The sequence below is a fragment of the Heterocephalus glaber genome, unplaced genomic scaffold, assembly GCF_053883595.1.
Source record: "Heterocephalus glaber isolate CG9 unplaced genomic scaffold, H.glaber_assembly_v1.0 deba00001744, whole genome shotgun sequence".
In the NCBI taxonomy this organism is placed as follows: Eukaryota; Metazoa; Chordata; class Mammalia; order Rodentia; family Bathyergidae; genus Heterocephalus; species Heterocephalus glaber.
This window is the reverse complement of record NW_028258450.1, coordinates 932,623-955,098: the sequence shown is the minus strand read 5'-3', so window position 1 is coordinate 955,098 and position 22,476 is coordinate 932,623. Positions and strand designations below refer to the sequence as shown.

General features: G+C 53.7%; 1 protein-coding gene across 2 annotated transcripts; it reads right to left on the bottom strand.

Moving 5' to 3' along the window:
* Positions 1–969: 969 nt before the first annotated feature.
* Positions 970–22,228, bottom strand: Atp1a3 (ATPase Na+/K+ transporting subunit alpha 3). 2 transcript variants are annotated; one of them, XM_004873051.4, is made up of 23 exons: positions 21,727–22,228; positions 17,613–17,699; positions 17,460–17,519; positions 17,113–17,316; positions 16,351–16,464; positions 16,120–16,254; positions 15,529–15,646; positions 15,138–15,406; positions 13,146–13,344; positions 12,960–13,069; positions 12,745–12,879; positions 10,126–10,318; positions 9,565–9,740; positions 9,346–9,482; positions 8,516–8,666; positions 8,206–8,374; positions 4,165–4,319; positions 3,971–4,094; positions 3,206–3,351; positions 2,639–2,769; positions 2,047–2,148; positions 1,643–1,734; positions 970–1,355 (listed from the first exon to the last, which is right to left on the bottom strand). In XM_004873051.4, the coding sequence occupies exons 1-23, from the start codon at positions 21,730–21,732 to the stop codon at positions 1,327–1,329; spliced, it is 3,042 nt and encodes a 1,013-aa protein (XP_004873108.1). In that variant the 5' UTR covers positions 21,733–22,228; the 3' UTR covers positions 970–1,326. The 2 variants fall into 2 exon arrangements, with proteins under 2 accessions (XP_004873108.1, XP_021106581.1); XM_021250922.2 differs by having other exon boundaries at positions 17,613–17,738; positions 21,727–21,875.
* Positions 22,229–22,476: the final 248 nt, after the last annotated feature.

Genomic DNA, 22,476 nt, shown 5'->3' with positions numbered 1-22,476 from the left:
GCCTGCTGCACAAGCACAAGGTCCTGAGTTTGATCCCCGGTGCCAAAAAAAAAAAGAAAGAAAGAAATGTTGTACCTGTTGTCAGGGAGGTGATTACATGGATGAAATTTTAATACTGCTGAGTTTTATCCTTGAGATGTATGTGCTTTGAAGCAGAGATGTGGTATGCACTTATAATCCTAGCACTCCGGGAGGCTGAGGCAGGAGAATCGCAAGTTTGAGCCCAGCCTGGGCAATTTAGTACCTTAGCAGGACTACATCTAAAAAATAAATAAAATAAAAAGGGCTGGGGATATAGCTTAGTATGAAGGCTCTGGGCTCAATCCCCAGTACCAAAAAAAACCCCAAAACCAAAAACCTCAAAGTTGGTCCAGGGATGTGGCTCAGTGGCACTGTGCCTGCCTGACAAGCACAAGGCCCTGAGTTTAATTCCCAGTACCAAAAGAAAAAAACAACAGCAAAGTTTTGTGTGCTTTGCTGTTGAAAGCTGACTTCAGTAAAACAAGAGAGACTGGCATAGTGACTTAGAGCTCTGCAGCTTTGGTTCAGATCCCAGATTGGTCTCACTCACTCTTACCTCCTGCGTGACTGTGAGCAAGGCACTGTCCTCTCCATGCCTCAGGCCTTCTGAAGATTAAATGAGATAAGACCCGCAGAGTGCTTAGAAGGGGCATCAGCAATCACTACCGTCATCACTCAACACGCCATGGTCCCAGGGTCTTCCTCCCACACGAGAGCACCCTCCTCCCACCCAAGGGCCATTCTTCCCCTCTCCTTGATCTTGTTCCATAATCCATCACCCAGAGAGTTCTCCCTGATTTCCATGGAGTCTAAAACTCCATGATTCAGTGACTCTAAGATTCCTTGAGTCCTAAGCTGATGCCAGGCTAAACTGGGCTGGCATGAGTCACCCGGGAGTGTGTCCCGCCCAGGGCCCCAGCTGGAAAGCAAGCACGACACACAGCCCACTGCTCTCTCCCCTCGGATATATTTCGTAATTGTCCAGAACCAGAGATGGCATCAGCCAGGGATGGGGGCTGAAGGGGAGTAAAAAAGAGCCCAGGGAGGGGGTTGGGAGAGGCAAGGACAGAGGGGTGGGGAGAGGAGAGAAACAGACAGAAAAGAGGGAGGAGAGAGGCAGGGCCGTGGGTGACAGAAGCAGCCAGAGGGAGGGGACGAGGACAGCAGGAGGTAACCAAGGGGGTGGGGGCCGAGGTGGGGCCACAGGGAGAGAGGCCACCTCCCCCAGAATACAAAACGGGGCACCGGAGGGGCTGCCCTGGGCTTGGGGGCAGGGAAGAGATGGGCGACGCGGCAGGGTTGAGGTCAGTAGTAGGTTTCTTTCTCCACCCAACCTAGAGAGAAAAAGAGGAGAAATGGAATGAGAGACGGGACAGACAGGAAGACAGAAGGACAAATGGGGGGGAGGACATGGAAATAGTAACCAGGAACCCAAAAGGGACGGCACTCTTGGAAAGACAGACGGGAGGAGGCTCAGAGACAGGGAGAGAGAAGAGAGAAGGGAGAGACATGCAGAAGGGTGCCGGGGCGGGAGGCACAGAGTCTAGTGACTTGGGACAGCCGGCCACCCATGACAACTTGACCCCCTCTGGCCCCCAGCTGTCCCATCTTGGCCTCTCACCCCCGGGGTTCCTGCGCAGAATGAGTTTGCGGATTTCATCGTAGACGAAAATGAGGAAGCTGTAGGGGAAGGCACAGAACCACCAGCTGGGCCTGCAGAGCGGAGAGGCGTGCTTGAGAGTGGGACACAGGGCAGAGTCCTTGTGGGGATGGCAAGATCGGTCTCCCAGGATCCTTTGGGGCAGCAGAGCGGGGAGCCCTGGGGCCCACAGAGTGGCCCTCTTGGAGATGGCCCTTGGGAGTGCTAGTAGGAGCTCAGTGGCATCACAAGAGGGGCAGCAATGGGTACAGAGAGTGGGGCCAGAGGTCCAGAGCTGTGGCCTGGGAGCTCTGGTTGGCTTGGCCTGTGAGGATGTTGCCCGGGGGAAGGCTCCCTGGAGGGCAGAGGAGGGGCAAGGTGCTCACTTGAGAGGGTACATGCGAAGGGCCACGTCCATGCCAGGGCAGTAGGACAGAAAGGCAGCGAGGGCCGTCTCCTCAAACAAGCCAAAGATTAAGATCTTGTTCCTGGAAACAGGTGAGGTAGGGCTGAGCCTGGAGAACCCCCCGCCTGGCACCCCAGCCAGAGACGGATACCTGGAGATGCGCTGAGAGGCCGGTGGAACAAGACAGCCCAGAGACACCCAGAGATGGCGATGCAGGCGCAGAGGGCGGCAGGAACACAGAGATAGTGAGCCAGGGGGCAGAGGCCCAGGGAGAGAGACATCCCAAGACAGAGAGAGACACACAGGCAGAGACACATGTACAGAGATGGTGACATGGAAAGAGAGGACAGGTGGACAGACACAGAGGTATAAAAAGATGAAGCAGATCCGGGGACCTGGGCACTCTCCAGTACCCCTGCACCTCGTGGAGAGACAGACTGAGAGCAAATCCCAGACCCATGTGACCCTTGCTCAGAGGCAGAAACCGAAGTTCAGGGCGTGAGTGGAGGGACGCAGACAGACAGACACATGGACAGGAAATGGCTGTGCAGCCGCCTTGCAGTGGTCCCCACCTCATGCCCTGCTGGAAGACCGAGTTCCTCCGGGTCTTGCAGATGATCAGGTCGGCCCACTGGACGACCACGATGCTCACAAAGAAGGCCGTGTGGCACGTGAACTCCACCACTTTCCTCTGCTCGTATGTCTGTAGGAGCGGGCACGGGGTGCAGGCGTCACCACCCAGATACCCACTTGCCTGCTCCCTGCACAGGCTGTCCCGGGCCTCAGATGTGAATCCTGTCTCAGAGCTCGTAGGCCCGGGGGAGAAGCAGATGTTGGAAGGAGAAAGGTGGGCATCTCAGTTGTCTCCCAGGGACCAAAGGGGACAGACAACAGGCTTTGAAGGGACAGACAGAGATGAGAAGAAGGCCTGGCAGGGTCGAGCGTGGCCAGTAGGACTGGGGCCCAAGCTGGGCCACGAGTTCCAGCTAAGTGCGCATGCATGGCGAGGGTCAGGACGCTGCTGCTGGGGCAGAGGCGCCATGGTAGGACTTGGCCCCTCGTGGTTTGCACAGCCTGCCTCGGGGGCCCTTGGATGGGGAGGGACGCTGGCTTCAGGGCCCCCATCCTGATTCACTCACCCACTGCTGCCCATAACTGTCCTCCAGGTCGTTGACAGTGCGGTCGTCCCAGTTCAGCCGGATGCCCACCAGGTTGCCGGGCAGGAAGCCATTTTCTGCCAGGATCACAAAGTAGGAGAAGAAGCCACCGAGAGCCTGGATCATCCCTGGAGGAGGAAGGAAGGGAGCAGAGAAGAGGCTCAGGTTGGGGTCAGCAGCAGGCTCAGTGCATCCGTGAGACCCCTTGAGACCTCATGTTGGTCTGCGGGCCACCCCAGTCCTCTTGCCCAAACTGTGTCATCTGGGTGTTTTGTTTTGTTTTGTTTTAGACAAGGTCTCATTGTGTAGCCCAGGCTGGCCTCGAACTCAGTGATTCTCCTGCCTCAGCCTCCTGAGTGCAGGGATTACAGGTGTGGACCACCATGCCTGGGAGCTGTCATCTGGAGGACCCAGGGGAGAACCTCTGAGCCGGGCACCTGGGCCGTCAGTTGCCTTGGGAGGGCCCTCTCCTGGATGGATATCTTGGGGCCCCTGCCCCTGACCCAGGATGACCTCCTCCAGGCCTCTGACCATCACAAGGAAGCTTCCGCTTGCTGGGATATCCCAGGGACAGCTGGTTTGCGCCCCTAGGGCTCTGCAGGCATCGTCCCCAGGCACAGGGGAGGAAGAAGGGGAGTAGCTGGGGCTCCTCGGATCATTCTCAGGCTGGGCCCACCCTGATTCCACCCCACTGGGTTAGCACAAGGCTTGTGGGTGCCCTGCAGGCCTGGCACCCCAGCCCCTCACCAATCTGTCCATAGGCCATGCTGATGAGCCTCTCATTGACCAGCTTGTCTGTGCGTGGGTTCCTGGGCTGTCTCTTCATGATGTCGCTCTCAGCAGCCTCATAGGCCAGGGAGATGGCAGGGACCTGGGCGGGAGGGGCCAGGTGAGCAGAGAGGGGAGGATCCCGCTGCCCCCCTCTGTCGCCATGGGCTCACCATGTCCGTGCCCAGGTCGATGCACAGGATGGTGATGGTGCCCAGGGGCAGTGGGATGTTGGCCATGATGAAGAGCAGGAAGGGTGTGATCTCAGGGATGTTGCTGGTCAGGGTGTAGGCGATGGACTTCTTCAGGTTGTCGAAGATCAGGCGGCCTATGGGGGTTTGGGGAAGGCTCAGGGCTTGACCACCGCAGGAGGGAGCCCCATCCCCTGCCTCTCCCCTCCCAGTCCTTGCATCCTTTGTAATCTATCCCCCATCCATTCACATTTGCACACACACCTCGGACCATGATGCCCTGTTCAACCTTCTTGAAATATTACCCACTATGGAAGCCTACTTGGTAGTTTCTATCAAAAGTTAAACATTCTTTTACCCCACCAGCCCAGTACCTCTACTCCCAGCTTTGTACCCAAGAGAAACAAGTGCTCATGTCCGCCCGAAACCAAGCTCAAGAATGTTCACCATAGAATCATTCATAACATAATAGCTCAAAACCAGTCAGCCCAGTGCTCATGACAGACGAGTGGATGAATAAGCTGTGGGACATCCACGGGCATCCATGCAGTGGGGCAAAGTACAGCATGAAAAGAAAAGCACGGTGGCCCCGCCAACCCCATTCACTGTATGTGTATCTCAAAACTGTGATCAGTACAGTGTGTGCCTAGTAAAAATCTGACCTAACGGGCCCCATCCTCTAGCTTTCCCCATGTTCTGAGAGGCCACGAGCCACTGGGCAAATCATTAAAAACAAATAACCTGATTAAAAAATGGGCAGTGACCTAAATAGACCTTTCTCAAAAGAAGACGTGCAAATGGCCAACAGCCATATGAAAAACTGCTCAGCACCACTAATCATCGGAGAAACGCAAATCAAATCCACAATGACATATTACTTCAACCCAGTAAGAATGGCTATTATAAAAAAAGACAGAAGATAGTAAGGGCTGGTGAGGCTGTAGAGAAAAGGGAATTCTCATACACTGTTGGTATGAATGTAAATTACTATAGCTATTATGAAAGAGTCTAGGGGTTTCTCAAAGACTTAAAAATAGAACTACCAAAAAGAAAAAAAAATAGAACCACCATAGGGTCCAGCAATCCACTACTGAGTCTATGTCCAAAGGAAATGAACTCAGTCTGTCAGAGAGAGATCTGTACTCCCACTACTGACAATAGCCACGAACTGGAAACGTCACCTGATGAATGAGATAAAAACCAGTTACAGAAGGACAAGTAGCACATCTTCTCACTTGCATGTAGAATTTTAAAAAATCGATTTCATTGAAATTAAGACCAGAATGGTGGTTACTATGGAAAGATTTAGGGAGGGTAGAGGGATGGAGAAAAGGTTGATCAATGGGTACTGAGTTAAGGTTGGACAGTAGTAAAGGGCTGGAGGGAGAGCTCAGAAACAGAACACATGCTGAGCATGTGTGAAGACCTGGATTCCATTCCAGGCACCAAAAAGAAAAGAAAAAAAGACAAAAAAGAGTAGAAAGGAATAGGAAGCGCTAAAAAATGAGAGGAAAGGATACTGAATGTTTTCACCATTATGGTCCATGCCTGTAATCCCAGCACTCTGTGAGGCCGAGGCAGGAGAACCACAAGTTAAGAGCCCAGCCTTGGCAACTTAGCAAGTTAGACTCTGTCTCAAAACAAAAATAAAAAAGTGTGAAGGTCTTAGGTTCAACGATCAGTGCCACAAAAGAAGGGGCAAGAGGAGAAAAGAAGAAACAATAAGTGTTTGAGGAGGTAGATATGCTTAACCTGATTGAAATATTATACAAGTGTACATGTATCAAAAGATCACGTGGTACTGCATTAATATGTATGATTTTTATGTTTTTATGTATCATTTAAGTATCTGTGTATATTTAATGATATTATGTATACTATGACAGTATGTATATATAATGATATTATGTATCATTTATGTATCATTTAAAACAAAAGGCCTCATGGGCTGCAGAGGGATGCATGACTTGATCACCTTTGTGCGCCAAAGATCCCTAGGTCCCATCTGACAGTCATTGTTTCTCCCCGCTCCTCACAAACTATTTGCTTCTCTCCTCAAAACATTCCTGAGGGCCAGGATTTAGCTCAGTGGTTTCACCACCTGCTGCGCAAGCACAAGGACTGGAGTTCGATCCTCGGTACCAAAAAAGAAAAACGTTCCTGGGCGAAATGATGACTTAGGCGTGGTTTACTAGAAGCCAGCATGTGACGAGGGGTGGGGAAGAAACCAGACTGCCCATGCCTTGGTCACTTGGAGTGGGCATTGGTGGCAGGAATGTCTTGAGGCCAGTTATTCCTCTTTGGGTATCTCTGGAATTTCCCCTAATGAAAGTTAAACTTTTTTCTACTTCAGTGGGGCTGTCCTTGCCCACACTACCTATATTGGACTCTTGTCACTGGCTATCCGGGCCCCTCAGTATTTTCCTTTTAGCAACTGTCACAAGTTGTAATTATGTCTTTGTTGTGGGCTGGGGAAAGGGGGTCTCCCAGCCCAGGAGAGCAGGGACCCTGTCCCTGGAGTCTGTGCTGGGCGAGGCAGGAGCCCAGGAAGTGCCTGGAAGGACTGGGGGCCTGACGGAGGTGTATGGGAGTGGGTGCATTTCGTGTGCACAGAAGTTGTCTGGGCTCAAGGAAGTTGGCCCAGGTTCCTTCTGGGACATGGGAAACAAGGGCTAAGGGCATCTAGCCATAAGCTGCTGCTTACAGTGGCATTTCAAATGGGAAGAGAAATGGAAAGAACAATCACCAAAGTATGAACAATGCTTATTTCTGGATGGGTAATTCTAACTTTTTCCACATTGATGCATTTTCTATAGTTATAAGGAATTACACTGATGATAAGAATAAAATGAAATAGCTAGCTGCCCCACCTCTGGCACGGCCCCAGCCAGCTGCACGTCCTGGCTCCCTCATCCGCCTTGTCCAGCTACAGTTTCCTCTGCCTTCAACTCCCACCTCCAGCCCCTCCACGTGAAAATAACAGTGTGGTCCACCAACTCCCAGTCCACATTGGGAGGAGTTTCCTTGACCCCCAGGTCATGCTGACCTTGAACCTCCCAAGAGCCTCTGCACTAAGGAGGTGTTTTGTTTTTGGTTTGGTTTTGTTCCTTTTGTTTTATTGTTGTTGGTGTAGCTGTTTTGTGGTGCTGGGGACTGAACCCAGGGGCCTCCACTACAGAGCTATACCCTTATCTCTTTTTTTTTTGTTTTTTTGTTGTTGTTTTGGTACCGGGGATCAACTCGGGTCCTTGTGCCTGTGCAGCAGGCGGGCGAAACCACTAAGCTAAATCCCCGGCATCTCTTTTTATTTTTAATTTTGTTTTGTTTTGTCTTTTGAGACAGGGTTTCACTATGTAGCCCAGGCTGGCCTTGAACTCACAGCAATCCTCCTGCCACAGGATTACATGCATGCGCCACCATACCCAGCTTATTTGCAATTTTGAGACAGGGTCTTGCCCAGGCTGACCACAAACTGATGATCCTCCTGCCACAGCTCCCCTAGTTGCTGGGACTACAGTTATACGCCACCACACTACAAGGAGTAGTGATTTTTTTTTTTTCAATACTGAGGATTGAACCCAGGACCTTTGCACTGAGCTACATACCCACCCCCTTCACCTTTTGTTAATTTTGAGTCTCCTTAACACATCAGTTGCCCAGGTTGGGCTTACGTTTTCCATCCTCCTGTCTCAGCTTCCCAGAGTCCTAAGATTACAAGAATGTGCCGCCATGCCCAGCTTGAGTAGTACTGTACTTTTAAATGCTTCCAAGTCAGCTTCATCCAACACACTGGGTCTGTGCGTGGCAGTGGAGTGATCCAGAAATGCATCAGCCCAGTCCTGCCCCAGGAACCTCCCAGCTCTGAGAGCAGGGAAGATAGAAAAGGGTAAGCTCAGCTCCTCCACCACACCCCTGGGCCTGGCAGGTTCTATGCATCCTGCTGCAGCTGTGACCTGTCGTCCTGGTCCTTCTCTGGCTCTCTGCAGTGACTTCAGACTCCAGCAACACCCCAGGCTGACTCACCCTCCTCCACACCAGTGACAATAGAGGCAAAGTTATCATCCAGCAGAATCATGTCAGCTGCCTGCTTGGAGACGTCAGACCCAGCAATGCCCATGGCCACCCCGATGTCAGCCTTCTTCAGAGCAGGGGAGTCATTCACACCATCACCAGTCACAGCCACAATTGCTCCCTGGAGGGACAGAGGGAAAGAATGAGACCCAGAGACCCCTACTGTTCTTCCCCCTCAGACCCAGGGATCCAGGCCCAACCTCCTCCCTCAGACCAGGGGTCCGGGCTCAGCCTCCTCTCTCAGACCAGGGGTCCAGCCCACCTGTCTCTGACAGCCCTCCACAATGATGAGCTTCTGTTGTGGGGAGGTGCGGGCAAAGACGATCTCCGTGTGATTCTGCAGGATCTCATCGATTTGCTCTGTGGTGAAGTCCTTGAGGTCAGTGCCGTGGATCACACAGGCCTTGGCATCCCTGGGAAGGGCAGAGAGAGCCGGTGCTCAAAGTCAGGGTGAGGAGGGGTGCAGGCTGATAGACAGACAGAGGGCCCAGACACAGACAGGAGAGCCAGAGGGCCAGGGCTAAGAGAAGAAAGGGGTCGGGGTGGGGGGACAGATCTCAGGAAGGACAGAGAGACAGTGATGTAGAGGAAATAGATACGTGGACAGATCTGTGGGAGGCTGACACATAGCTAGGCCTGAGGTGGGAAAGCTGAGGAAGTCAGAAAGATAGGATGGAGAAGAGGGAGAGACACGAAGAAGAGAGACAGAGATGCAGAGAAATATGGGGCTTCATCGAATTTTCTGAAATAGCAAGTACTAGTAGTCCATTTTATACATGTTATTTTGATTTAGTTTTGGTGCTGAGGATGGAACCCAGGGCCTCGTGCATGCTAGGTAAGAGCTCTAACCCTGAACGACACCTGCAACCCTAGTGTTCCATTTTAGCAAGGAGGACACTGAGGGTCAGGGATGCTACATGACTTATCCAAGGCTGCACATTGGTGGTAGCAAAGTTGGGAGGTGACCCCCACCCTGCTAACCCCTGTGGCTCCAGCACCGGGTTGGCGTCTTCACACATGGAGGAGGACAGGAAGGAAAGAAAGTGGTTCCCCCTGCAGCAACAGCCTCGAGGGCCGGCCAGGGCCGCTCACCGGGGGTTGACCTGGCTGACAGGAATGTTGAGCCGGGCAGCAATGTCCTCCACAGTCTCATTGCCCTCAGAGATGATGCCCACCCCCTTGGCAATGGCCTTGGCAGTGATGGGGTGATCGCCGGTGACCATGATGACCTGCAGGAATTGTTCTTCAGGGATGGTCCAGCCACCCCTGTGGGTTGCCGGCCCTGCCTCCCCCAGCTGTCCCGGGCCACACCTTGATGCCTGCACTGCGACACTTGCCCACTGCATCAGGGACGGCTGCTCGGGGAGGGTCAATCATGGACATGAGACCCACAAAACAGAGGTTGTCGGTGGTGAAGTTCACATCGTCACAGTCAAACGCAAAGCCCTTGGGGAACTGTTCCTCAGGCAGGTAGTAATGGCAGAAACCTGGTGGCAAGGACAGCGTGGCAAAGACATGAAGGCTTCACTTAGGGACCTCCATGCCTGTGGCCCCTAGGTCCCAGCCATCTCCCCAAGTAAATGGTCAATCAACATTCATTCTCTAGGCCGGGGATTTAGCTCAGTGGTTCCGGCACCTGCCTTCCAAGCACAAGGTCCTGAGTTCGATCCCCAGTACCAAAAAAAAAAAAAAAATTCCTTCTCTAAACATGCCCTCACTCATCCCACTTGTGGTGCATTCTGGAAGGGCCTGCTCTGAGTTAGGCTTTGGGCAGCCTCATGCCCCTCCTTGCCTCCAAGGAGCCCCCAGAGCGGGTCCAGATCTTGGTCCAGCAACTGCACCCCACAACTGCACCCCAGCCTCACTGCACACCGAGCACTCGTTCGCCCAGGCCGCCGAGCTCCAGGTAGGCGTTCTGGAAGGCCTCCTTCATCTCCTCGTCTAGTGGCTGCTCCTTGCCCTGCAGCAGGATGGTGGAGCAGCGGTCCAGGATGCGTTCAGGAGCGCCCTTCATCACCAGCAGGTATCGGTTGTCATTGGGGTCCTCAGTCTCGTGGATGGATAGCTGTGACAGAGCAAGGGCAGCATCCCTGAGCCACGGTGGGGCCTGGAGGCTGCCTGTGTCCACCTGGAGAGGACACTGTCCCCACATCCTGCCCAGAGCCACGGGTGCCAGGATAGAAGTCCTCCAGGAGCACTGCCCACGTCTCTCTGGCCTAGGATCTTTTATTTGTGTGTGTGGTACTGGAGGCTGAACCAAGAGCCTTCACACTGAGCTACATCCCAAACCCTTTTGAGACAGGGTCACTAAGTTGCCCAGAGTGGGCCTGAATTTATGATTCTCCTGACTCAGCTTCCCAGAGTGCTATGATTACAGTACCATGATGCCCAGCTAAGAGATCATGTCTATTTTTTTTTTTTCTGCATACCCAGGCCATACTCTAGAGAAGCTTTAACTGTTTTCTGGATTCTCTCATAGAGATCTCTGCTCATCACTGTCCTTTTCCGTCTCTCCTTCTCTTTTACTCAGTATCTCCCAGAACCCCCAACTCTTTTCCTTTGGTTTTGTGCCCACTCTCTCTACCCTGTCCATTCTTTCTCATCCTGCAGCTGACCCATCACCACATCCTGTCATCCTGCCTCTGAAATGCACCCAGAATCTGGCCTCTTCATACCTCCATGGCTGCCCCCAACCCTGGCCCAGTTGCAATCATGCCCTCTGGAATCCCTAGATCAGTGATGGCGGATCTTTTAGAGCTTTTCATGATAACAAACAGCCCACTGCAGTATGCATGCCATAGGTTCGCCACCACTGCCCTACATTGACCCTCCCCACATTAGCCAGGCTAGCACTTATCTAGATGAATGAGGCCCTGGTTTCATCCCCAGTACCCCAAAAAGTTAAAAAAATCTGGGCAACTGGAAAATTGGGAGGTCACTTTGCAGGCAATTTGGCAGTTTCCCAGAAGGCTAGACAAAATGACCACATAACCTGGCAACTTCCCAGGAAGAGAAATGCAAATACGCAAAATTTCGTGTACAAATGCCCCCAGCAGCATTATTCATAACAGCCAAAGGGTGAATAGAACCCAAATGCCCATCAGCAGATGAGTGGTTAAACAAAACAGGGTCTATACATGCAACAGAATATTAGTCAACCTGATAAAGAAATGAAGCTCGGATACACACTATGGGTGGATCTTTCTTTCTTTTTTTTTTTTTTTTGGTACCAGGGATCAAACTTAGGACCTTGCACTTTTGAGGCAGGCGCGGTGCCACTGAGCTAAATCCCCAGCCCTGGATCTTGAAAACTTTATGCTAAGTGAAAGAAGCCAGACATAAAAGGCCACCTGCTATAGGATTCCATTTTTATGAAATGTCCAGAATAGGTAAATCCACAGAGACAGAAAGTAGGTTAGGGGTTGCTTCGGGCTGGGAGGATGGAGAAAGAGAGGGTGGGTGATAGCTAAGGGGTGCGGGGTTTCTTTCTGAGGGGATAAACATGTTCTAAAATTGACTATTTAGATGGATGCATGTAATCTATGAATACAAACTACCAAATTATATACTTTAAATAAATGGTCATGGTATGTGAATTATGTCTCCACAAAGCTATTTAAAAAGAGATGAAGCCTGGCACAGGTTGACGCCTGTAATCCTAGCACTCTGGGAAGCTGAGGCAGGAGGAACCAAAGTTCAAGCCCAACCTGGACAACCTAGTGACTTTGTGAGATTTAAAATAAAAAATAAAAATAAGGGTGAAGGATGTAGCCCAGTGCAAAAGCCCTGGGTTCAATCTCCAGAAGTGAAAGAAAAAAAAATAAGTAACTAACTAAATAAATAGCAGGAGATGTGAGTCAAGTCCTGTCTCTCCTCTGCTCAGGACCCTTTCATGATTTGTGTCCCCCTCAAAGTCACAACCAAACACTATGGTTCAGCACCCACTCCCCCCATCTCCCAACACACTGGCTGCCTGGCCTTTCTTCAGACAAGTTGCTCTCCTGCCTCAGGGCCTTTGTACAGGCCATCTGTCACCTGAACACTTAGCTAGACATCTGCAGGGCTCTCCCTCAGCATGGCATTTCCTCGTGCCTTTGTCTCTGGCTGTCTTTTAGCATTAGTGTCAGCTGCAGAGGGGAAGGGCCTTGCTGTTTTGCTCACTACCATCTGTACTCTCAGCACCTAAAACAGGGTCAAGACGTGATGGCTGCTCAAAAAGAATATTGGATGAACGCATGAACATTGCCCCGGAGACCTCTGGCTGGTGCCCATCCTCTGCTGCATGGGGCTCTGTGCTCCCTGCCCAGATCTCATGCGTGGGTTTGGCCAGTTCCCCACAGGCAGGGTATTATCATTCACTCCCACTTAACAGATGGGGAAAATGAGGTCCTGAATGTTGCTTAAAGCAGGAGGGAAGCGGAGCAGAGGTGACTGTTGCATGGGCAGAGAAACTGAGTGCCAGGGCACTGTCCCCCAGAGCCCTGTTCACACCTGGTATTTGTTGGTGGAGTTGAAGGGAATTTCAGCTACTTTCTTGTTGCGTTCCCGCATCAGCTTCACAGAGCCAGAGGACAACTCGATACACTTGAGCAGGGCAGACTCAGAGGCGTCCCCAGCCACGTCCCTCTGAGGGAGAGAATGCTGTCAAGGCTGGAGCGCGGAGCAGGGGCCTCGAGCAGGCCGAGGGGAGGCGGCAGCGCACCCACCTTGAGCACAGGGATGTTGTCCTGGCCGCCCTTGAAGACGGCACGGTTGCAGAGTCCAGCGATGTGGGACAGAGCCACCCAGGTGTGCGAGCTCTTGTCGAACGAGGTCCCTGAAGGAGGCTTGTGTGAAGCCGAGGGGCTCCTGGGGCCCTGAGCCTATGGTCCTCACCCCGGGCCCCCACTGACCTGACTGATCCTCGGTGGTGTCGGCCTCGTGGATCTGGTTGTCAAACCACATGTGGGCGACCGTCATGCGGTTCTGGGTGAGGGTCCCCGTCTTGTCTGAGCAGATGGTAGACGTGGAGCCCAGGGTCTCCACAGCCTCCAGATTCTTCACCAGACAGTTCTTCCGGGCCATGCGCTTGGCGGTCAGGGTCAGACACACCTGGGGAGGTGCATGGGCAAGTGGGTTGCAAGTGGCAGCGAGTGGCAGGTGTGGGTGAGCAGCGTGAATGCCACAGCCACCTGACCAGCCCCCGGAGAATCTTAGATGGCCTGAAAAGGGCGGATATCCTCCAGCAAGGCTGCTCCTGGGCACAGATCAACAGATATCTCCCCAAAGACATGCTCCAGAATGTTCACAGTGGCAACATTTCTAATAGGTGCAGACTGAAAACAACCCCAGTGTCCACTAAAAGCAGAAAGGAGGAACTGGGGAACCAAAATGGAATAATATACATGGATAAAAAAGTATAAATGACTGCTGCCTGCAGCTGCATGGATGGAGCTCAAAAACAAGTTAGCAAAAAGGGGCTGGAGATTTAACTCGGTGGTAGAGTGCTTGCCTAGCCAGTGCAAAGCTCTAGGTTTGGTCCTTAGCATTAAAAAAAAATTTTTTTTTTTTTGGTACCAGGGATTGAACTCCGGTCCTTGTGCTTATGCAGCAGGCGGTGAAACCACTGAGCTAAATCCCTGGCCCAAAAAATTTTTTTAAATGTTAGCAAAAAGAGTCAGAGAAGAGCTGTTACAGAATTATGCCACTGATAATTAAGTTTGAAAACAGGGCAAAATTAATCTAAGATGTTAGTAGCCAGATTTAGGGGTTATTATATATTTTTTCTCATTATGAGCGATTGAACCTAGGGCCTTCACGCTGAGCTACATCCCCAACTTTTTAATTTTATTTTTTATTTTTGAGACAAGTCCTTGCTATGTCACTAAGTTGCCCATGCTGGGTTGGAACTCGCAACCCTCCTGCCTTATTTTCCCAGAGGGCTGGGCTTACAGGTAAATGCCACCATGCCCAGCTTTACCCCAGTTATTCTTCACTGGGGGATAGCATCTGACTGAACTTGTGAAGGGGGTTCTGGGAGATTTGACCAGGGAGCAGCCGACACAGGCTTCAGTTTGCAGCCGCAGATCTGTGTCCACAACATGTGCAGACTTCCCATGTATGTCATTGCCAGTAAGAAGCCTTTGGAATGGTGGTAGGCCAACTTTGCACCATATTAAATAGAGGATCAAAGAACAGCATCATGTTCCTAGGATGGCCCCGTCTGTGTACCCTGAAAACAAGAGGGAGCTGGAGCTGGAACTTAGTGGTAGAACGTATGCTCCGCTTGTATGAAGCCTGGGTTCCATCCCGGCAACTCAAACAAAAGAATGAAGGAGACCACATTTAATCATTGCGCCCTTCACATATTTTACAGATAGGGCTGAGGGCTGGGTACTAGGAGGAAGATAATTACCTTATATATTTGCTCATCCATTCACTCATTTATTTATTTATTTTTGCAATAGTGGGACTTGTACATCATAATTTTTGAACTTGACCTAATATTTAGACTTCGTAACCATGAGTGTGTGTGTACATATTAATTCTATAAGTTAAGGTAAAAAGTAATAGGATTGAAGGTCTTTATATCCTGCAGTGTTTCTTTAGATGTTTGCTTGTTGCTTATTCCTTTGGATTAGGAGGCTCTCCAAGTTCTAGGCCCCTTCTCATCCAAGAATAGGAGGCTCAGCCCTCAGTGCCCAAGGTATTCTTATCCAGAACACTGCAATCCAGTCCCAGCCCTCCTCCCTCAATTCCAGGGGTCCAGGCCCCAACCCCTTTCCTCAGACCCAGAAACCAGGATCCCAGCTCCTCTTCTGTCAAACCCAAGACTTCAGGCCCCAGCCTTCCTCCCTCAGACCAGGGGGTCCAGGCCCAGCCTCCTCCCAGGAATCCAGTCTTACTGTGACAGTGGCCAGCAGCCCCTCTGGGACATTGGCCACAATGATGCCGATGAGGAAAATGACAGCCTCCAGCCAAGTGTATCCCAGAATGAGGGAGAGGATGAAGAAAGACACGCCCAGAAAGACAGCCACACCAGTGATGAGCTGGATGAAGTGCTCGATCTCGATGGCGATGGGTGTCTTGCCCACTTCTAGGCCTGAAGCCAGGGTGGCAATGCGGCCCATGACAGTACGGTCACCCGTGGCCACCACCACGCCCCGAGCAGTGCCTGTGAAGCCAGAAGGTTAGGACCAGGTGGGGTGAGGCTCATGAAGGCTTTGAGGAACCCAGCACTCTGAGGCAGATTTCTCTGTGTGCCTCATCTGGGTGTTCCCAGTGAGCCCACCTCACCTTCCACACAGTTGGTAGAAAAGAAGGTGATGTTCCGAGTCTCCAAGGGGTTGTCATGTGTGCAGTCAGGAGAGCGGGTCTGTGGCTCGGACTCACCGGTCAGAGAAGAGTTGTCTACCTGGGGGTGGAGACAACGGAAACAGGGCTCTGTCCCAGGCCTGGGATCAGAGGGCCATATATCGAGGGGGGTTAGGGGGGAAGCCTGTGACTCTGATGTCACAGCTAGAAGCCTGGTTGGCCAGGTGGACCAGTGGAATCTGGGGAGGCCAGAGACCCAGATTTTGAGGCAGGGAAGTGCAAGGATGCTTGCCAGCTCTAAGGTACATGAAGATCTCAGAAGACTAGGGCTGAGACCTGGAATTCTGGGTCTAAGGGAAGAGGTCAGGGCCGGAACCCCTGGGTCTGAGGGAGGAGGGCTGAGGCCTGGACCCCTGGGTCTGAGGGAGGAGGGCTGAGGCCTGGACCCTGACTCTGAAGGAGGAAGGCTGCAGCCCGGACTCTTGGTTCTGAGGGAGAAGCGGCTGGGTCGTGGGGCAGGATCGATGGTGAGTAGACTCCTTGGTGAGGAGCCATGGCTGGGGTGCAGCTCACCTTGCAGCCGTGGGCTGAGATGATGCGCAGGTCAGCTGGCACTCGGTCTCCACCCTTGATTTCTATCAGGTCCCCAACCACCACCTCCTCAGCATTCACCTGCATCTTCTCGCCTTCCCGGATCACTAGGGCTTGCTAGGGGTGGTACGGAGAAGGGTTACCTCCCAGACTCATTCTGCCTGCATGACCCCTTCCATACCCTCCTCTAGGCCCTTTCTGCACACCCCTCACCTGGGGAACCATGTTCTTGAAGGACTCCATGATCTTGGAGCTCTTGGCCTCCTGGTAGTAGGAGAAGCAGCCGGTGATGATCACCACAGCCGCCAGCACGATCCCCAGGTACAGCTGTGGGGAGACGTTGGGATTCAGGGTCACAGTCACCCGGAGCCACTCCCACCACCCCGCCTTTGTAGTCTGGGGAAGCGCTTCATGTCAGCGGGGGCCTGCCTGTGTGCCCATTTGAGAGACTGCGCGTCTGAGTCTCTTTGTCTGTCTGTGTTATGTACATGGCTGTGTTTGAATCTCTGGGTCTATTTTGTTTGGGTACCTGTATGTTTCCTTGCCTCTCTTCAACAAGCTGGGTGTATGCTACTGTCTGTCCTGTCTGTCTGTGTGTCTGTGTATCTTTCTTCACGCCTGGCCTTGCATTTACAGGACTGTCTGTGTTTGAATCTCTGTATGTGGACCCCTGTACCTCTCTGTTGGTTTGCCTTTGCCTGACAGTCTGCCTCTGTGTGTCCATCTGAATCTGTGTCCTAGTGTGACTGTCTGGGTTCACCCTTCCTGGTTCTGTCACTAGGCGATTGTGAAAGTTAGCTGTCAGAGCCACCAGACTGTGGGTGACAGGGGACTCCAGGGCGACACTGGCCCTGCGTGATAAAGAAACAGGAGGAAAGTGCATTTTGAGAACTCTAAAGGGACAGGGAGACAAGGGGGCTCTGTGTATCCCTAAATGTGTGTGGCCCTGCAGAAGGCGGGGTGCACAGTACTCACATTGTCACGAGAAGGGTCATCCTCAGTGCCTGCCTGGATGCCGTAGGCTAGGAAACAGAGGATAGCCCCTATCCACAGCAGGATAGAGAAGCCCCCAAAGAGCTGGCGACAGAACTTGACCCACTCTGGCGTGGTTGGTGGCGGTGTGAGTGCATTAGGTCCATCCCTGGCCAGGATCTCCTGGGCTTTGCTGTGTGTCAGACCCTGAGGGACACAGGACTCACTCAGAACACTCCCTGAGCAGCCCCAGCATCCCACCCCACCGCCAACCCCACCAATCACGGATCACCGGGACACCAGGGCCCAGCCCTCCTCCCTCAGACCCAGGGCTCCACCCCAGTCCTCACCTGCACGCAGTCTGTGTTGTACTTCCGGCAGACCTCTTCTACTGACATCTTGTGCTCTGTCTGAGGAACAGAAGTTTGGGGGAGGTGGTGGGAAAAGGCCTGCCAGGGTGTGCGGGGGCTGCTCTGAGAAGGGGCCACAGAAGTGGGACTTACCATAGCCACCTCTTTCTTGAGGTCATCCAGATCCCGGTGCTCCTTACCCTTGTTTTTCTTGGGCGAGCCCTTGTCATCTTTCTTGTCCTGCGAGGTGGCGACATGATAGCTGTCAGAGCCACCAGACTGTGGGCGAGAAGGGATTCCAGAGGGACACCGGCCCTGCGTGCCCCGGCTTGCCTCCTGCCCCCAGGTCTCTGCATCTCTGGCTGTGGGGCTCCCTCTGTCTCTCAGGGCTTCCCTGTCTCTCCCTGTGTCTCTGAGTCTCTCAGGACCTCAGAGATTTGTCTTATCAGATTGGCTGCACTGTCACTGGGCCCGGGTGTCTCTAGGACTCTGTCCCTTAATGTCTCCGGCTTTGGCCTGTGTCTTTCTCTTTCCCTATCTCTGTGGGTCTCTTCTCTTCGGTCTCTGTCTCTTTATCTCAGGGTGTTTCTTTCTCTCTCTCCCTCTCTCTGAGCCCATCCAACCTTCCCGTGGAAGAGACAGAAGTCTTTTTTTTTTTTTGCTCGATCTGTCACTGTCTTTATCTGTCTTTCTTTACTCTTTCTTTTTCTCTTACCCCTGTGCCATCTCCAGGTCTCTGTGCCTCTCTCTTTTTGCTGTTTTCCTTTTTATGTCTCCTTCTATTTCTTTATCTCTCCCATATTGGTCTCTGTCTCTTCAGGGCTCTTTGTCTCCCTTGATCTCTCTTCCTCATCACTATCTCTCTGTCTCTGTCTCTCCCTATGATTTTTGTCTCTGTCTGTCTCTGACCTCTTGTTCTTTAGGTCTCTGTCTCACATGGTATCTATCTCCATTTCTTAGAGATCTCTCTCCAAATCTGTCTGAGTTTCTGTGACTCTGGTTCTATCTTTCTCCAAGGTGGTATCTGCTGGGACCTCAGGTTGTCTCTAAGGTTCAGTATTTTCTGTTTCTGTGTCTGTTATGCCTCTCTTCATCTCTCAAGCTGTCTCCTTTGTGATGCTCCATGTATGTCTCTGTCTTCCTGGTTCTCTCCTAACTTACCCTTCTCTCTCTCTCTGTCTCTCCCCCCCCAATGACACCCCCCATCTCTCTCTCTCCACCCCGGCTATCTCTGTCCTTCCAACTCCAGGTCTCCCCATATGTCATGTCTTCTTGGCCTGGTTCTCTTTTCCTGGGTATCTCTCCATCCCCGTGGATGTCTCAGTCAAAGGACCAGAAAATCTTGGCAGACCTTACAGGCCTGGCAAAAAGGGAGAGGAAAGGATACTTCAGATGTTGGTCACATCTGGGACAAGGGCCTAGGTGGGGAAGCAGTCTGCTCTGCACAAGCAGCCAGTCCTGAGGGCTTTGACAGATAGGATGTGGACCCTGGCACCTCTCCTGGGGGCTTGTGGGAGCCACAGATGGTCTTGAACAGGGGATGGGCAAGTCAGATCTCTGGCGGATGGAGAAGGAGTTGGCAGGCATTTGGGGTACAAATGAGCAAGAGGCAGAAGCATCAGGCCTGGCTTGAAATGGGCATGGTATGATGGGGGGGACTGAGCCTCCAGCCTGGGGGCCTGGGCAGATGAGAAGGGCGGTGTCTGAAGCTGGCAGGAGGGGTGGGCTGAAGCCAGGTGCTTGTATCGGGCTGCTGACAGATCCCGTGGGCCAGGGCCAAGCTGGTATCCGAGGCTCAGCGAGGCTCAGCGCTAATCTCCTTGTGACCTTGAAGAGGCCTGAGCTGCCTGCTAACTGCCCCCAGACCTGAGGCTGAAACCAAGGGTGCAAGAAGGGCTTGAGCCTGAGGACTGGGAGCCTCATGGAGGGGTGTAGGGGGGTGGGAGGGAGGCTTGGGTGAGGGTCAGCCCTGCAACAGCACTGCATCTCAGACATGGAGGCACAGACGCTTAGGGCATAGTGTCTTAGGAGATTCACAGAGGCTTGGGGGACAAGGAGGCCAATCCTCCATCCTCACCTCCATCCCAAGTGCTGGGGTCTCGAGATTCCCAGATAGGATAAACACATAGATGGAGAGATGTGCCTTGGGGACAGCAAGTCAAGAGGTCAAGGTGGAGAAATGAGCAAGGAGTTGGGGAAGTTAGGGGTCTGGCAGAAATAGAGGACACCAGCCGCCCACTCCAGACAGCCTAGGGAAGGCTGGGGAACTGCAGCTTAGGTCCCTGTGAGAGCTATGGCTGGGACCTGACCTCTAGATCTCGAGATAGGAATAGCTGCGGGCCTGGACCCCTGGGTCTGGAAGAGGAGGGGCTGAGCCTGGACCCCGGGTCTGAGGGAGGAGAGGCTGAGGCACCCAGGTCCCTGGCAAGGGAACCTTGGCTCCTGCTTGCCCTTGTCAGGACCAGACTCCTTTGGGGGTGGCTTCCATCTGTTGGAGTGGGGAGCTGAGGCTTTCCCAGGCAAGGCAGGGGGCCCAGATGGGTGCATTGCAGGGTGGGAGTACCTCTGAGGATGGGGGACACGCCTGTCTCGCTGTAGCCCGCCTCTGCAGCTCCTCGCCATTTTCCATGCTGTCCCTCCCTGAATGCAGCGCTCACACAGCCTCTGCACCTCGCCAGTGCCTCCACCTCAGGTCCCTATTATTTCTGAGCACTTCTCCCTTGACCTCCCCTTCTTCCCTCTGCCTCGTCTTCCTATCACTCAGGCTTACTGGGTTGTCTCTGGATAGAAAATGTCTGTCCTTGTGTGCCTTCAGCTCAGCCTCAGCCTCTCATTTTGTCTCTCAGTGTCTTTCCATCTCACTCTATCTCTCCATGTCTCTGCCTGTCTCTGTCTCTGACTGTATTTTTTTTTTTTTTTTTTGGTACCGGGGATCAAACTCGGGACCTTGCACTTGCAAGACAGGGGGTGGAACCATTGAGCTAAAGCCCTGGCCCCTCTGTCTCGGTCTGTCTTGCTCTTTCAGTGTCTCTCCCTGCCTCAGCCCATTTCTGCCTTTCCACTTGTCTGTGTCTCTCCCTCCCATGTCTCAACCCTTCGCTTCCCCTCAGTCTCAACTTCTTTCCCTAAGACCCTCTCCCCTCATTTCTCCAAGGCATTTTGGCCTCAGGCCCCTCCCCCAACCCTCCCTCACTTTTTCCTCCATTCCACTTACCTGAAAGCCACCACTAACTCCCACCTCCCTCTTCCCCCCTCTCCTCCCTCCGCCCAGTTCTCCTCCCCATCCCCCATCGCCCACCCCACCCCGCCCCACCCCCCACCTCCATCCCAGGCCCATCAGCCTTCCTCCGCCATCTTTCTCCCCATCCCTCATCTTCCCTTTATCAACCTCTGCCGTCCCCACGACGCTCTCTTTTAATCTCATCTATCCCACCCACCTTCCCCGATTCCCCCCCAGGCCCCGCCCAGACACACAGGGAGGAATCCAGGGCTGCAGCAAGGGTCAGGTGGTCAGCCAGGGAAGGAGGCGGCATCTGCTGGAGAGACTCACAGACAGAGAAGGACACACGGACACGGAGACAAGGGCACAGCAGGCGAGCACTCCCCCCCGCCCCCCGCACATTTGCGTTCGCACACGCTTAGCCAGGCACTCAGTCTCAGCCATCGCCCTCCCGCTCCTTCAGGCCCCGTGTCCGCTCCCCCGGATGAGGGGCTGCATACACACTCCGCAACCCTGGTCTGGGCGCACTGCAGATTCCCCCCATCCAGAGCTGGAAGGAGAAAGAGAGGTCATCTGGTGTCCATCCCCGAGCCTGGCCCTAAATCCACCCGGCCAGGGGACGGGGGAGTCAGTACCCCAGACACACTAACACTGCCCTTAGACACCCTAAACTCGGTGCAGACTCCAAGACAGCAGCGAGCCCACCGAGCCCGGGCAGACCAGGGCCTGAGAGAGTTGGGAGTCTCACACGCACTCATGCTCCCGCGCGACGGAACCCATGCAGCCACACGCATGCAGCCCCACAAGGTCAGGCGGAGATGCGAAGGGCCGGCCCACGCTCCCGCGGGCCCGAGCACACAAAGCCAGGCCAACATGCGCCACAGATCCCCGCAGACCCAGCGGCTCCAGACAGCAGCCACACGGCCACAAGGACAGGCTGGGTCAGCAGGCTCACAGGTCCCCGCAGACCCCGAACTCATGGGGGTCTGGAGCCCCCGCCCCCAATGCCACTGGACCCCCAATGCCACACACGCAGACGGCACTTACCCCCATCTTGGCGGTTCCTTGGGGAGAAGGGCAAGTGGGCGGGCGGCGGCCTCTGGATGGGCTCAGGCGCGGGCTCGGGCTGGGGCCTCTGCAGCGCCCGCGCCTGGGTCCGAGCTTGCGTCCTTCGGTCTGTCAGTCCCACCGCACAGAGGCTGCGGTGCCCGACGCCTCCGCCTCCTCATATGCCCGCGCCCGTAGGGGGAGGTGGCGCTGGCCAATCAGAGGCGCCGCTGCGCTGATGGACGGCCCGCGCCCCCGCCCCCGGTACTGCAGCTGTCCTCCCCCCTCACCACCCTGTCTCTGCAAAGTGGCGGCGCCGCTGAGAGGGAGGAGCGCTGCGGGGGGCGAGGGGTTAGGGGATCCCGGAGACCCCGCTGGGGCCTCTGAGGAGGGGGCGCTGAAAGAGGAAGTATTCCGGAAATCCCCTCGTTGTGGGGTGCGCTGCAAGGAGAGGGACACACTGAGTGGGTGGACACCAGGTGGGAGAAAGCCACAGTGAACTGCAGTAACAAGGCAGGGGCTCCACAGCACCCCTCTCCGCAGTGTGGAGGGCAGGGGAGGGGCTGGAGTCTGGGTGGGGTGCTGTTCAGGAGCAGAGCCCTGCAGAGCCCCCAGCTGGAGAGCCCACATCTGAGCCCACCCTAAGGGGAAGCTGGGGAGCACAAGAGAGCAAGGAAGCCCCCCAAATTGATGAGGGGTGATGTACAGAGAGGAGAGCCCTGAGATCCCTTCACTGCATGTCCCCCCACC